Genomic DNA, 15777 nt, shown 5'->3' on the forward strand with positions numbered 1-15777 from the left:
ATATACCTTTACTTACTTTATAATATTAAAACTATTATTATATTTAAAAGTAGTAGATATAGTAGTTAACTATTATATACTAACGAAGTTACTTAATAGATCTAGGTTATTATAAGCTACTAGATTAATAGGTTAACCTATTTCCCCTTATACTTTTAATATATATATATATATATAGTTATACCCGCGGACTCCCTCTTTTAAGTAAGGTAGTGCAATCTATACTCTCTTTCTTAATGCAAAGACCTAATAACTAGTAATATAGGGACATTTCTGCCGGCATTTAGATACACTATTTTTTTAAGATTTCTTTTTAGTCTGGGCCGCCGGCAACTACTACCTACCCACCAACATTAAAGTAACATAGCTGAGGCGGCGGCCATTATGCCATAACCTTAATGACCACCTTGCCGTTGGCATGCCTCGTCTCCGTCTTGTCAAAGGCCTGTTGGAAGTCGTCAAACTCAACGGCGCTATCGACGCGCGGCCTGCCGATGCCGGCGTCGACCAGCTTCGTGATCTCCGCGAGGTCGGAGCCGCGCGGCCGGACGAGGAACCAGGTGGCCTTGGCGAGCTTCTTGGACTTCGCCACCGATGCGGGCCTAAGGCTCTCGGGCGAGCCGCAGACGCTGAGCAGCACGCCGCCGTCCCGGATGGCCGCCCAGCACCCGGCGAGCGAGTCGCCGCCGGCGCAGTCGAGGGCCATGTCGCAGTGCGTCGAGGACGGGTCCTGGGCGGCAGCCCAGCTGGCAATCGACTGCTTGGTGTAATCAATTATGTCTGTTGCACCGGCCTTGCGCACGTCGTCGGCCTTGGACGGACCGGACACGGCGACAATGGCGCCCGCGCCGGCCGCCGCCGCGAGCTGCACAGCCCAGCTGCCGACGTTTCCACTCGCCGCCGTGATGAGCAACCTTATCTTGCCGTTGGCCTCGCGGGCCCGGGCGTCGCCGCCCTGCGTGGCCATGGCCCGCGGGTCCAGCAGGCCGTGCTCGAAGAGGCCCTGGTAGGCCGTCAGGGCGCTCAGCGGCGTGGCCGCGGCCTCGACCCAGCCCTGCGCGCTGGGCTTCAGGGCGAGGGCGCTCTTTTGGACGAGCGTGTAGTCGCTGAGGCAGCCGCGGCGGTTTGCTTCGTTGCGGAAGTAGACTTCGTCGCCGGGCTTGAAGGGGGACCCGAAGGGCGCCGTGACAACGACACCGGCGCCCTCGGTCCCGGGCACGCGCTCCCGCTCGGCCGTGAAGGTGTCGGGAAAGTAGCGCTCCCAGGTGAGCTCGCCCAGGCAGGGCGACGTGGCCTTGATCTGCACGAGGTGCTCCTCGCTGTCGCCCTCCTTGGGCCTGGGGAGCGCCGTCTCGGTGAGGATGAGGGCGTCGGTCTCGGGGTCCGGCTGGATGACGGCCCTGACTGTTTGGGGCAGAGCGGTGCTCATGGTTGCTTTGGTACTGATGGCTTTTCTGAGGATCTTGATGCTGGTAATAGGGGTCCCGCGTTCCTCGGGTGGTGAAGGTGGTCGATATGCTCTTCTGCGTTGTCATCGTCGTTCCATCCGTTCGGCTAACCCCGCCCTACTTATATCAGTATGCTCCTAGGCAGAGCTAGCTCCAGCTCGGGCTATTCGAGGCTACCGTCGCCGGGTCCCCGCCGGATCCTATTGGTGAGTATGGTGAGGGGGGCCATTCTCCGTGAGCGTACATGGTCCTGGACATCGGTGCAGATCCTCCTCACTAACTGGATGCTGTGTCATGCAGCTTCACAAAACCAATATTCTGGGTGACATGCTAACAAGCAAGCGAAATACTCGAGAAGTCGCGTAGGTAGGACCTGATCAGGACTACATAACAGCGCAAAAGAGAAAAAGGCTTAACGGCAGCCCGAAGGAGTATTATTACTTGCACTCATACCCATCTCTATCTGCACTTACACCCCATTTCTAAGCTGGGCGGTATGACTTTGGATACGGCCCGAGCCCTAGCAAGAACAGGTAGGTTCAAGATGGCGTCGGCGGGAAAGCACGAGTGACGCCTCTATCTACGGAGCTGTCATCTCGCGCCGTATAGGCATACGACACTATTTAGATTCGCCATACGAGGATCTGTAAATAGCCAAGTGTCGCGGCCCTCTAGGGTTGATCCCTCCCGGGCGGAATAAATTGCATTGCATTGGCCCCCAAGCAGGACGGCCGGCAGACTACATGCGGGCGCTGACGGCGAGGCCAAGCTTGACCTTTCTTCTCATCTAGCACTCGCATCTCTCCGCAGAGAAAAGGGGGCCGAAACAGATCAATTCCCAGACCCCGTCTGCCACCTATTGTACCTTCTCAGCCAGGCACGGCAAAAGGGGGGCCGAGTTGGCAATTGCGACAGGTCAGAGGAGGGCGCGACTGAAAAAGGCGTGTTGCGGAAACAGACCGACGCACACACACACACACACACACACACACACCCTCACGGGGAGGGAGAGAGAAGGAGCCAGCGCGACATGGGCGATCAAAAAGCTCACGGCCGGACCACCGTTGGAAATGCCGTCCCCGGACAACGCCAGGGCCGCGCGTGGCAGGACGAGCATGAGCGCAAGGACTGCGAGGCCATGACTGTCTGGGACAGAGACGAGCATGAGCGCAAGGAGCGCGAGGCCGTAGCTGCCTGCGACAGAGACGAGCATGAGCGCAAGGAGCGCGAGACCATGGCTGCCTGGGACAGAGACGAGCTTTGGCCCGCCATGTACGGCCGTCCCCGTCGCCTCCGACTCTAAGTTGCTGACCCTCGAGCCAGAAACAAGCCGCTCTTTAGTGGCTCCGACGCCAAGCGGTTTGATGGCCGTCTCGATAAGCTCGAGGTCCTCGCCATCGGCGCCTTTAGTAGGGTCGATATGGTCCAGTATGGCGCCGTCCATCTTGCCCGTAAGCGCATCGTCCGTAGGCGCGGCCTGACCATCGAGGACCTACGCCAAGAGGGCCTTACTATGTCTAAGCTCGACCATCACCACGTCGTCAAGCTCGTCGCCACCTACGCGCCTCGCGCCCACGAGCTCTGCCTCCTGATCTGGCCCGCCGCCGTCTGTAACCTAAGCGTCCTACTTGACGATATCGAGGACCTAAGACTTGGTGAGACTAAGGGCGACCGCAACGATATTGCCGATAGGCTCCACGCCCTTTGTCTCCTTAGTTCCGACGACGAGGAGGCGAACCCCGACACCAGCAGCCGCCCCTTTGACTTTCTTTGCACCCTCTTCGGCTGTGTTGCCCGCGCTCTAGCCTACTGCCATGCTAACGGCGTATGCCATCTTGATATCAATCCCTCTAATATCCTCCTTAACCCCTGCCGCGTTTACCTAGCCGACTTTGGCAATTCGAGGGATATAAGCGGCCAGCAGAACTGGACTACGACCAACGGCGTTCTTGGTAACGAAAAGTGGCGCGCCCCTGAGCTATACGCCGACTACGGCTCTAGTATATATCTTTCCGATATATACTCGCTTGGCCTTGTCTACCTTAATATCGCCACCGTGCTTTATAACGCCCGCCTTGCCGACTTTGAGGACGCACTACGCTACCTGCCCCGTCTCTCACTTGATGACCGCCTCCGCGCCCGCCAGGATAAGATTAAGAGACACCTAGAAAAGCTTACCGCCTATGCCCTTGGCACCCCGCGCTTTATTCTTACCTATGAGGGGCAAGAGACGGTGCGGCCCCGGCCTATCGTTAGCCTTATCTCTAATATGACGGCTCCTAACCCGCGCAATAGGCTGCCAGCCGAAAGGGTAGACGAGAAGCTATCTAAGCTTGGCGGCATCTACCAGATCTATCACGCCGAATGCTGTAAACGACCTATATCTTGGGTCGAGGATAGGTGGGACAAAAAGTTTATAGCCATGGCCAGCCTAGAGGTTAAGCACGAGCAGCAGCGCAAAAGGATTGTTGAGCTCGAGGGCAGGGACGAGATGTACGAGGCCCGTCTTGAGAACGCCCGCAGGGCGCATGACAACCACGTCACGAGGCTACAGGCGCTGCTAAGGGAGGCCGAGTACCAGCACCAGAGGCTAGAACTAGACAAAAAGGCGCCCCGGAAAGTGCCCCGGCCCGTTATGTCAGGCGTGAAGGGCCCTAGCGGAGCCACCCCCGCTGGCTTAGGACTGGCTAAATCGGGGCCAACGCCGGTGGTAATGGGACCGCCGACGGAGCCAGCCAGACGGGTCTGGTCCCGCGGCTTAGGGTCGCGGCTGCCCTTGCCCGTAACGCCCAACCGGAGCGGGACGCCTGCCGTCGCCTATGGCTTAAGCATAACGGACAGCAGTGTGCCGCCGTCAGTCTTTTCGGGCCACAGCATCGAGAAGAACGTCGACCTAGAACTCGAGGACGAAGACGTTTGGACGCCGATATCATCGTTAGCCTCAGAACAAGGGCACGAGCAGATTGTCGGGCTGCTGCTCGAGAAGGGAGTCGCTCCAGACTCTAGGAACAAGGACTCCAAAGACAAAGACTCCAGAGACACAAACTCTAAAAACAAAGACGGTTGGACACCGCTGTCGTTGGCCGCAGAGCAAGAGCACGAGGAGATTGTCAGGCCGCTGCTCGGAAAAGGGGTAGACGGCCCTACATCTTCGGACGATCTCAAGGACAAAGAACCCATGGGACGCAAAGATGGAAAGAGGTCTTTGTTAGATCGACGGATCGACACGATTGAGGGTACATTAGACACGGAAGCCGACAAGAAGTCTCCATGCTATCTCAGTCGATCGAGAATTCGATGCCCACGAGACGGAACTTGGCCTGCAGTTGAGTCTAGAGCTGTGCCAGCTCCATATGCAGCTACGGCGAAGGTTTATGGAAAGGCTCTGGCATTTCTATCTCACATCGGGCTGAGAGAGCACGACATTCCGCTTGGTCACCAGCGTGTTAGATGGAAGAATGTAAGGGCATCCATCATCTATTCTTGTTGCGTCTATGACGCGGTTTTGCTGATTTCTCTCAGAAACGCGGCAAAACGCTTTATGATGACTACGTGGAACATGAGCTAGGCGCAGCACAAGCGCTGCAAGACCATTTAAATGCATCGGCGTATCGATCGAGGACCGGTCCTGTAGGCGGCCGAGGGCACAATCCTTCACTTTCTGCTCTTTCAGCCTTTTCGATCAACAGCTTTGTGCAAGCAAGCGGCTCCAAATCTGGTGATATAGCTGACCAAGCTAGAAACTCCCGTGTTGAGAACGCCCAAAGCAGCCGTTCTCGGGAAGACCTCGAAATGTGTGAACCGTCTACGGAGGCTCTTTATCTCCTGTCTTGCATGGAACGGGGGAGATATGCGGTCGATCTCTGCCCAGAACTGGTTACGCACGTCGCGGACGACCGACATCTTTTCCACACACTGCGAAATAGCTATCACGAGCACAGAGGAAGATTAAGATGGTGCTGGTCGCTGAGAACGATTCATAGCATCCACTTCATCAAGGTGCGTAAATCAATATCTCCAGGAACCATCATTGTAGGTCTCTCCTGATGGCATGGAATTGGTTCACATACGGAGGTCGTCGATACATTGATGTGCGGTGTCACCATGACATTTGTGAACAAGGGAAGCCTTGTATTTGTCTTCCTCCGGCCAGTCTCGTTCGGCCTAAGGGATCGGAATACGAATGCAGTCCGGTCCCGTCCAAGTTATCACCACCCATTGGAGCACGGCTTATGATGGATTTCTTCACTAGTCCTGACGCCATAGAGCCAGACTCAACGCTAGTCCTGCGACAGCTTCCAAAGAGGACATGTGGAGACCTTCAAACACCATATTCAGAACTAATCGAAGCTTGGGGAATCTACTACAAAGAGGATTGGGACTGGACAAGAATTTGGTGGATTCTCCTGATTGGTTTCTTTCCTCCTAGCTTGTTGTTCGGAATCCTATGGGGAATCTTGAAGCAGGATATCCAGGGTGCGTTTGGAGTAGCGGGCTGGTGGATGGCGGGAGCCGCCATCGTGGTCGGAGTTATTGAAACCATGTCACGTGCCCAATGACACCAATGCATCTGGCACTGGCAAAAAGCGGTGTCGTTTTCGGGGCTTGACGCGGATGGTGGTGGGAAATAAGGACCATACCGAGGCAAGAATCGGCAGTTGGGCCCAGCGACGGAAGCGGGCCAACGGCCTATTTTCTTTACCCGTTGGCGGGGCCCACGGCACAGGGACCCCAGACTCCTCGGGGTCCTTGTCTTCAGTCCTGACACTCCCCCTAGGTTGATGGCTGAATTTGTTTCGCCAGCAAGCTATCCCTTATGAGTCCTGTAGGGGCTTGTCTGGCAGCTGTCCGTGAGACTTAGGAGGCACGACAGACACCTACCTGACACTTTCGAAGCTGACAGAAACCTCGCAGCTTATCGGTCTCTAGGCGAGCTGGTTACATATAGGGCTCATAACTGTCAAGCTGGTAAATACCGCTACACGAGGCAAAATCGGGGCACCACCATTAGGGGCATTCTTGACGCGTATTCACGTTGTTCAACTTTCGCCGGCTACTACAAACACTATTCACTCTGCCCGTCTTGCCTCGCGAGCAGAAAACAATCATGCCGGAGCAGCGGCTACATCTTCTTCTCCGGGTCTTCCTTCTCGAGATGTTGCGTCCCGGCCGGCGGGTCCTCGACGCTCCGGTGCCCCATGGCGGCGTCGGCTCCCACCACGGCCTTTGCATCCTCGTCGTGGGCCACGTCCAGCTTGCGGTGCAGATGCTCGGGCCCGATGACAGTCAGGACAATGACGTAGACGTAGACGCAGGCCATGAAGATGCAAATCACCTTGCCGTACTCGTACCGCTTGACGCCGTCGTCCGTCGGCGGCAGCGGGAAGCGCTCGCCGAGCCGGGCCTCGATGGTGGACGAGGCCGACGACACCAGGTTGCCCAGCTGGTACGAGGTGCCGACGACAAAGGTGCGAAAGGCGCCGGGCGACAGCTCCATGAGGTGGATGGGGATGACGCCCCAGGCGCCCTGGACGCAGAACTGCTGGAAAAAGGCGGCGGCCATGATGGAGGTGGTGCCGACGAAGCTGTAGGGGTAGAGCAGGGCGCCGCCGACGACGCAGCACACGAGGATGCTGAGGCGGCGGCCGACCGACTGGCTGCAGAAGCCGACGACGGAGCCGCCCAGCATGGCGCCGAGGTTGGAGACGACCTGCGTCACCGTCACCTCGGTGGCGCTGAAGCCGAGCTGGTTCTCGAGCATGGTCGGGTATAGATCCTGGCTGCCGTGGCTCATGAAGTTGAAGCCGGCCATGAGCAGGACCAGGTACGTCAGCAGCAGCCAGTGCCGGCGCAGCGCGACCTTGCCCTCGCTGAGGAAGACGGCGCCGGCCGACGAGGCGTCGCTTCCGGCGAGACGGGCCTCGTTGCGCACGCGCTCGCGCTCGCGGTAGTTGAGCGTCTCGGGCAAGACGAGGCGCCAGGCGATGAAGAGGACGGGCGGGCAGGCGCCGAACCAGTAGAGCGGGCGCCATTCGTGCGGCGTCGTGTTGACGAGGGCGCGGGCAAAGGCGGCGCAGAGGAGATATCCAAAGGCGTACTGTTGGTGACGCCGTCGACAGTCAGTCGGTCAGCATGTGATGGGGGGGGGCAAGGGGCTTGTTCCCAAAGACACTCACCCCCTGCTGCAGGATGCCGCTCATGAGGCCCCGAGCCTGCTCGGGACAGTCCTCGAGGGCCGTGGCCGCCGCGTTGCCGTACAGGCCGCCCATGGCGACGCCAAACAGGGCACGGCACGCGAGGAACTGCGAGTAGGTGCTGCAGAAGCCGGTCCCCTGGTCGTGGCCGTCAGCAAGCCGTCCGACGGATGCTGCCACTGCCACTCCTCAGTGCTCACCAGCTCGAGGACGATGAACAGCAGGTTGTTGACGACAAAGGGCCACTTGCGCCCGTAGCGGTCGGCGGCGATGCCAAAGATGATGGAGCCGATGGAGCGGAACATGAGGACCAGCGTGATGCCCCAGGTGATGTCCGTATTGGACTTGCCAAACGTCTTGCTGAGGGAGCTGACGGTGAGGGAGACGCTGAAGAAGTCGAAGGAATCCCACGTCTGCATCGCCAACAAGTCAGCACTCCCGGAACCCCTTCCCATGGCCCGGAGCAGCCACGCACCCAGGCGACGAAAGCGAGGCCGAAGAAGGACCACTGCTGGGCGTTGAGCATGCGCAGCAGCCGCCACGGGTTGGGCATCGCCAGCATCGGCGGCCGCAGCGACGAGAGGCGCGTCGCGAGGTAGCGCCCGGCCGACATGCCCTCCCAGGGCGCGGCGTCGCCGGCGGCTTCGTCGTGGCTGGAGGCAGAGTGTCCCATGCTGGGCAACCGAGGCTACCGTCGAGACTGATCTGTGGTTGATGGTGGTGGCAACGTCGTGGTTGAGCTCGAACTGTCTCGGGGGCCTCGGGAGCGGCGGCGGCTTGCCCAAAGCGTCTTCTTTTCCTCCAGTCGTCTGCTTCTTGCTCTTGTCCTACATGTACACGTCAGGGGGGGGTAGGTCGATGATGGAGGAGCAAAGGGGCAGGATCTGCTTGTCCTATGTATGTATAACACGGACACTTGCTGTCGACTGGTTCATTGCGCCGCCGTCTCCTCCTCCTCTTCACCTCTCCCCTCTCTCTCTGCGCTCCATCGCCAAACCCACCGCCTAAAAAGGCACCGCTTTGCCCTCTTTCTCCAGGCACTTGCATGACAAGCGGCCCTGATGGGCCAGCAGCTGACCAACTAACCCCCCTCGGGCCTCCATGTTGGAGGACTCCAGTGGGATCTGGAAGGTTCCATGGATATGGCGACTCCGTCGCCTGAGTCTATATAGACTCGGATCATCATCACATCTGTAGCTAGATAGACAAGCATCAATAGATTTCTCACTCATACTTTCCAATCCGCAGGTGCGGACAACAGGTTATGACCCCCTCGCGCTTCTACTTACTCAACTTAGGCTCCGAACAAGGTGTATCGGAGCCAACTCCAGTTCACGGCAAGACATCGCCTGAACAACTTGCACTCCAACTGAGGCAAACTATCTGGATTATCTTCAGCCAAAATGACTGAAGCCTCTCTTCAACTTCCCAAAATTCCCATTCTCAAGGGAGAGTCAAATCTTGAAGAATGGAAGGATATGCTCATTCAGACCCTGGAGGTCCAGGATCTGGAAGATTACATCCTCGCAGAAGTCCCGGAGCCCGTGGACCATGCAGAACGAGGAAAATGGAAGCGTGACCGAGCAAAGGTCATGCTGATCATCAAAGGTTCTATTTCACCAGTTCAGACGACCCTCGAAGCGGCCGGGTGGAGCCGATTCACAGAGAAGGATCCAAAGGTTCTTTATGAACTCATTCAACGAGCAATTCCGAAGGTTTCCGCAGATGCGACCGGAGACCTCGTAGCCGAGTTTGGCAGCATAAGCCGCAAGACTTTCGACAGCTTGATGGCTTACCAAACCCGCATTCAGTACCTAAAGCGACGCACAAAAGAATTGAACTGCGGCTTTGACGACAAAGCATGCCTGTGGTTCACCATCAGAGGACTTCGCGAAGTGTATCCCCAGTGGTATACCTTCCTTGAACGAGACATGAACAAAGGCTCTCTGACGTGGGAGAATCTCATGACAGAGATGTACGCTGAAGCCAACAAGGAAAAGACAGCTATGGCGCTCTCAACACTATCCACGAACAGCAACGGAGCATCTGCTACTCAACGCACCTCAGGTCCCTCCGCTCAATCTCAAAAACCCCAGTCTGAGCAGACTAGAAGATTCTGCCCGACTTGCAACAGATCGCACTGGGTTGGATTACCTATGTGTTCCTTCTGCAGAAGACATCACCAAGGCGGAGACGCGGAGTGTTTTGCAAAGCACCCGGAAAAACTCGAAGAATTCCGTCGCCGGAGAAACAGGCAGACGAACGTCGAGCCTGCCCGAGAAGAAGTTTCAATCAATCAGAATGCTTCTCAAGCAGCATTTACTTTCAACAGCGGCCTCATCGGAATGTCGATCACGCCTGAGGCGGCTCAGCCAACCAAACTAAGCCGAGCTGTTCAGCATGCCCTCAAGAGTCAGACGCTTACCCGTGACAGCATCATTGATGACTCGGGAGCAAGCAATCACACCTTTAACGACCTAAAATGGTTTAAGGATATTAAGGAATTGCCACAGGAACTCTCGTTCACGTCAGCCAACGGGGGGGATCTAGTAGCCAAGGCGATAGGCACAGCTTACATACGGGCCAAACGGTCAGACGGACTGGTGACCGAGATGAATCTCGGCCGCTCAGTCTATTGTCCCACCGCGCCAATCAATCTTCTTAGCTCAGGTCAGCTGAGAGCTGATGGAGCGATTCGCGACGGCTTCAAAGACTGCATCATCCACAAGGACTCCAAGACGGAGATGGCCATGATCGATTGGATCAACAATGTGGCAGTCATCCGATCGGAAACGCCGACGACTCGACAACAAAACCAGGGCAACATGCTCCTGGCAGTATCTTATCAAGTCATGCACGAGCGATTGATGCATGCATCGCCAGAAATCGTTCTCAAGGCCTGTGAACAGGCAGGGATCAAAATCTCAAACAGGGAAGCAAAGGAACACCATTGCAGGACATGCCACCTCGCAAAGTCTGCCTAATCGTCAGTCGTACGCCGCCTGTGCGACCAGCCCGACCGCTGAGTCTCGTTCGGATCGACCTCATCGAGAACAAGCCACTAGGTCATCGCCAATTTCGCTATACATGGCACGCAGTAGATGCCCATTGTGGATACCACTGGGTTCGATTTCTTCGACACAAAGACGAGCTCTTTCAAGCTACGAAAGATTTTGATGCTTACATTCAACGAACAACTGGATATCAGGTCCAAGAATATGGCATGGACAATGATGTGTCTTTCAACTGGACAACAGAGTTGATACCTGGGCCCGGGCAAACGGAATCAGTCTCAAACCGACCGTGCCTGGTACACCCAGACAGAATGGATTGACAGAGAGGGCTGGATCGAAGATCACACAGCTCGCTCGATGCATCATGATTCACTCCAAGCTTCCGGAATTCTTGTGGCCCTATGCTCAAGAATCCGTCGTCAAAGTTCTTAACCTGCTTCCGTGCAAATCTAATCAAGGACTCTCACCTCATGAGGTCTTTGCCAGTTTTCTCCGAGTTAACGAGGAACTTCACAAACCCTACATTCGCCACCTACGCACGTTTGGTTGTGTTGCATACGTACACATCAAGAAAGAACGGCGCGTACAGGCCAGGAAGATGGCTCCAAGAGCTGAAGAAGGAAAGTTAGTTGGCTGGGAAGGCATTCATGGCAAAATTTACCACATTTACGTGCCAGCTCGGAATCGAATCGTCCGGGCATGTGATGTTCGCTTTTACGAGAAACTCCTCCAGGAACCACAAAAGTCGGCAAGCGCCGAAGAAGTCGATACAATTAAGTACGAAGCTACGCTTCTCGACGAAGTTCAAGAAGAAGAAGCTGGAGCAACCATCGTTGAGCGAATATCTGATTCGCTGTCAACCATCGAACCGGGAGGAAGGACGACTGATAAGGGTCCGTCCATCGAAGAAACGCAAGACCATCATCTGCCAACGCCGGAGATAACGCAAGAGCTGGATGAATCCCACGATTCTTCTGTGAATACTCTGTCAGACTCCGAAGACAGCCAGGAAATTGACGGACTGGCTGATGAACGGCCAATTCCTCCAGAAACAAGCGAGACTTACACCACGCCGGTCGTGAGTTTACCTCGACCGAGTCGTCAAAACGCGCAGCGACCCGCAGGGTACTATCAAAAGCTTCATCACGGCAATTCGGGAGATCAGGCTTTAGCTTTGTTACCCCAGACGTAGTCTCTCCGATAAACCGTCTAGAAACACTTTGTTTGACAGCAATGAAGGCGGAAAGCCTTGCAAACTCGCTGCAAAGGCTACCCGTTCCTAAGTCATACAGAAAGGCTCGAGTGTCCCCAGATTGGGAGACGAAGTGGAAACCAGCATTTGACAAGCAGTACAAGTACCTCCAAGATCGAAGTGTATGGACACTAGAAGAATTACCCCACGATGCAAAACTACTTCCCGGAAAATGGGTTCTCGACGAGAAGAAACTTCCGACAGGAGAACTGGTCGGCAGAGCCCGCTGGGTTGTCTGTGGGAATTTTGAGGAACACGACAGCTGGGCAGTCCAGGATGTGTATGCTGCCGTTGCAAACACGACATCAGTCAAAATATTCTTAATATGGACAGCAATTCTCGACCTCGAATGTTATCAGTTCGACATCGCTACAGCCTTTTTGAATGCGGACATACCTGAGGGCACGAATATCTATGTTATGCAGCCAGAAGGCTACGAGGACGGTACAAGTAGAGTTTGTCTTTTGAAGAAAGCTCTATACGGCCTGCGAAAGAGCCCACTTTGGTGGTTTCTCACAATCACGCCCATTTTGAAGACCCTTGGATTCGAGCCCCTTGACGCGGATCTCTGTCTATTCAAGGACGAAAAGCGAGGCTGCATTCTGATCCTCTATGTGGACGATATGCTAGTCGCTGCACCAACAAAAGAGACAGTCTTCCACGTCAAGGAGCAGCTCCAATCGTTCTTTGAGCTGAAAGACCTTGGTGAAGTGAACGACTTCCTCGGATTTACGGTCATCAGAGATAGGCCGAACAGGCGCGTACATCTCACAGGAGAAGTTTACCGAGAAAATCATATCCAAGTATGGATATCAGACGCTCAATGCAGCAACAACACCATGGCCCCGAGGATTTGGGCTTCCGTCTACTTGGGCGTCCGACAAATCTCTCCAGAAATCCTACATCAAACAGACTGGCTCACTAAACTTTCTTTCAACTGGGACAAGACCCGACATTACGTACACAACAAACCGTCTTTGCGAAGCTAATGCTGGGCCGTCTGAACAGCATATGCAGTTACTTAAACACCTTTTCAGGTATCTCATTGGTACCAAGAACTTATCTCTGTGCTTGGGTGGAAAATACTCCATTGCCAATCTACCACTTCTCGCCTTCGCGGACGCGGCGTTCGCCGACCGAATACCGACACGCCACTCGACTGCTGGCTATGTCGTTCTTCTTGCAGGTTGTCCAATCTTGTGGAAATCTAGCAGGCAGACAATCGTAGCGCTATCTACAACGGAAGCTGAGTTCATGAATCTCACACCAACTGGGCAAGCTTTGCTATGGATAAACCGCATTGTTCAAAATCTTGGGATTCAATCTGCAAAACCGACAATCATATTTACAGACTCGCGCAACGCCCAGCTCACGGTACTCAACCCAATGAAATCGGCACGAACCCGCCACATCGACGTCCGTTACAAATGGATCATTGACCGAGTAACTCGAGGAGACTTTGACATCCAACATGTCTCAACACAGGACATGACAGCTGACGGACTGACAAAGCCACTCACCCAGGACCGTCACGTTGCGTTTGTTCGACAACGGACTTACCTGTCTTGCAAACACCTGATCCTGCATTCCAACTTCAGGCATTCGATCTTGTTTTCATCTAGCCATGTCTGGCTACGGGGGGGTGTTGGAGGACTCCAGTGGGATCTGGAAGGTTCCATGGATATGGCGACTCCGTCGCCTGAGTCTATATAGACTCGGATCATCATCACATCTGTAGCTAGATAGACAAGCATCAATAGATTTCTCACTCATACTTTCCAATCCGCAGGTGCGGACAACACTCCATGTCTCGGACTTGCTTTATCCCACATGTGTCAGAGGGGGTGTCAAGCCCTTCCGTCTTATCCGGGTCTTCGCCGTCAAGCCATGACGGACCGACGGCCCAGGCCACAGCAATTGCAGTCGTCATTGGACACACGCGGGGCGCACTTCGGAGCTACACGCGTTTCGGCTCACGTCTTCTAAGCCCGGGCTTGCGGACCCACGTCGTCTCTCCCTCTAGCCGCCAAGTCTGTCTGTGGAGAGAGGTCCCCGGATCCATGGCCCGCTCGTGGGGACCCGCTCCTCGCATGAGCTTCTCCGGATCTGTGGAGGCGGCCCATCCCATCGGCCTCGGGCTTGCCGAGAACCGACCGGCATCTGCCATATCCCACCTCCTCCGCCGCGGCAACTGCTTCTGTCACGCGCGTCATCAGACACGCATCTCGCGGCGTTTGAGGCTTCAGGAAACTAGATGCAACAAGATTGATGACGATTCGTTGCCTACGCGTCATGCCGTAAATAGACGTTGCCGTGGGCCTCTGTCTTCTCTCAAACAGAACGAGCAGCTACGGCTTCACACGCCATCCATTATCAAGCACCTCTAGAGTCTAGACTGGCGTTGCAAAAGCTTCAAGTCATCCATTATCATCCACTTTCGGTAACGGCCGCCAAATCCTGTGAGCATCGTGCCACATGGTTTGCATGGGCCGCTTCCCGGCGCGCTTCCTCCAGCAAACTTGCCACCTTTTTCCTTTCCCTCCTCGTCTCATCTTCGCCCTCGTCATCACTCATCATCAAGATTGGGCTCCGGCTGGGAAAGTTGCTTTGAGTCGTGGTGCCGCCCCAGGCCAATCGAGTAGCGCAACTATTTTGCTATTTGCTCCAGCTTGCACTATATTTACAAGCCGTTCGTGCACACATGGTATGTACTATAACTCGCTTTGACTTACGGAGTAATTACGTACTTGATAAAAATATCGGAATCTTCACAGCCAGCTGTCTTTGCTTTTATGACGGCCGGCTAGGCCCTACTTGGGAGAGTCTCACTATCAGCTCTAGGTCCTAAGCTTATACAGGTAATCATCGGCAAGTATCCGTAAAGGCAATAGTATCAATTAAAGTAGCCCAGCTAGTCGGCTGACTAGTCGCTACATGTTACCATTTACAGCCACGAGAGTTGACATGAATATACTTGGGAAATACCGATTTAAAATAACTCGCTCGGCAAGCAGCTACTTGTGGGCTGCCCAAATCAAACGCTCCCCTATTACACCGAGACTCGTAGCGGCGTAAGCAACCGGTAACCCACCAGTACGAATTCCACGTATATCCCCGTTCCTGAACCGTGCTTGTGCGGGGGGGCTTCTGCGATATCTGGTCGAGTCGGTCAGAGTCGGCTGCGAGGCGGCATCAACAGCAGTCGAGGCAGTCGAGGCAGCATTCGCAGCTCTCGCCGCAGAGGAAACAGCAGCACATGGCGGCGATACTAGAGACGGGACGCCGGGTCAGTCCAATGCCATGCGGTGGAGCTGCGCGATGATACGTACCAGGTATAGAGGCAGCCATGGCTCTTTTCTTGCTGGGGCGGCGGCGGCGGTGCTTGTTGGTATTGCATCTGTGCGCGACAAATGGTCAAGGCCGTGGCACGACAAGCGCAGAGTCGGGCAGCAGACGTACTTGCTGAGGAGGCGGATAGCCTTGGCCGCCGGGGGGGTATCCGCCCTGGGGCTGCTGCGGGTAGTAGCCGCTGGGAGAGGGCGTCAGTCGGGGAGAGGCTGCGGCGCCCGGAGAGCAGCGGGCGCGACACTTGGTCACTTACCCTTGAGGCTGGCCGTACGGTTGCGACATGGTGTATCAGGGGAAGGCGAAGGACGGATTGATGGGTGAGCGCCGAGCGGTCGTTTTGCAGCCGAGGGATAAAGGAGAGGAGAAGGCAATCTCGACGAGAGATTGAGATGCACATGCGGCACGTGACTGATGCAGAGCGCTGCTCTCGCCAGTTGCACCCCTGGAGAGGTGCATCTGCTTGCACTGCCCAGCACAAAGGCGGCGGGGAGGAGGGCGTCCTGCCTGCGGACCACTCACAC

The 15777-nt window shown here is 55.5% G+C and overlaps 4 protein-coding genes across 4 annotated transcripts; 1 reads left to right on the top strand and 3 right to left on the bottom strand.

The window, feature by feature from the left end:
• Positions 1-382: 382 nt before the first annotated feature.
• On the bottom strand, positions 383-1429 carry HRG_08948 (zinc-binding dehydrogenase domain-containing protein; the record flags this gene model as incomplete). Its single annotated transcript, XM_044867419.1, has 1 exon — positions 383-1429. The coding sequence occupies one exon, from the start codon at positions 1427-1429 to the stop codon at positions 383-385; it is 1047 nt and encodes a 348-aa protein (XP_044717440.1).
• Positions 1430-2478: 1049 nt separating this feature from the next.
• On the top strand, positions 2479-4861 carry HRG_08949 (kinase; the record flags this gene model as incomplete). Its single annotated transcript, XM_044867420.1, has 3 exons — positions 2479-2720; positions 2772-4684; positions 4731-4861. 3 exons carry the CDS (start codon positions 2479-2481, stop codon positions 4859-4861), a joined length of 2286 nt encoding a protein of 761 aa, XP_044717441.1.
• A 1709-nt stretch (positions 4862-6570) lies between these two features.
• Positions 6571-8315, bottom strand: HRG_08950 (sugar transporter domain-containing protein; the record flags this gene model as incomplete). The annotated part of the gene is made up of 4 exons (XM_044867421.1): positions 6571-7545; positions 7625-7780; positions 7843-8055; positions 8118-8315. 4 exons carry the CDS (start codon positions 8313-8315, stop codon positions 6571-6573), a joined length of 1542 nt encoding a protein of 513 aa, XP_044717442.1.
• Positions 8316-15100: 6785 nt separating this feature from the next.
• On the bottom strand, positions 15101-15538 carry HRG_08951 (cysteine-rich TM module stress tolerance domain-containing protein; the record flags this gene model as incomplete). The annotated part of the gene is made up of 4 exons (XM_044867422.1): positions 15101-15176; positions 15238-15305; positions 15368-15437; positions 15510-15538. The coding sequence occupies 4 exons, from the start codon at positions 15536-15538 to the stop codon at positions 15101-15103; spliced, it is 243 nt and encodes an 80-aa protein (XP_044717443.1).
• Between the last annotated feature and the right edge of the window lie 239 nt (positions 15539-15777).

The sequence above is a fragment of the Hirsutella rhossiliensis genome (assembly GCF_020360975.1).
Source record: "Hirsutella rhossiliensis strain HR02 chromosome Unknown scaffold00011, whole genome shotgun sequence".
In the NCBI taxonomy this organism is placed as follows: Eukaryota; Fungi; Ascomycota; class Sordariomycetes; order Hypocreales; family Ophiocordycipitaceae; genus Hirsutella; species Hirsutella rhossiliensis.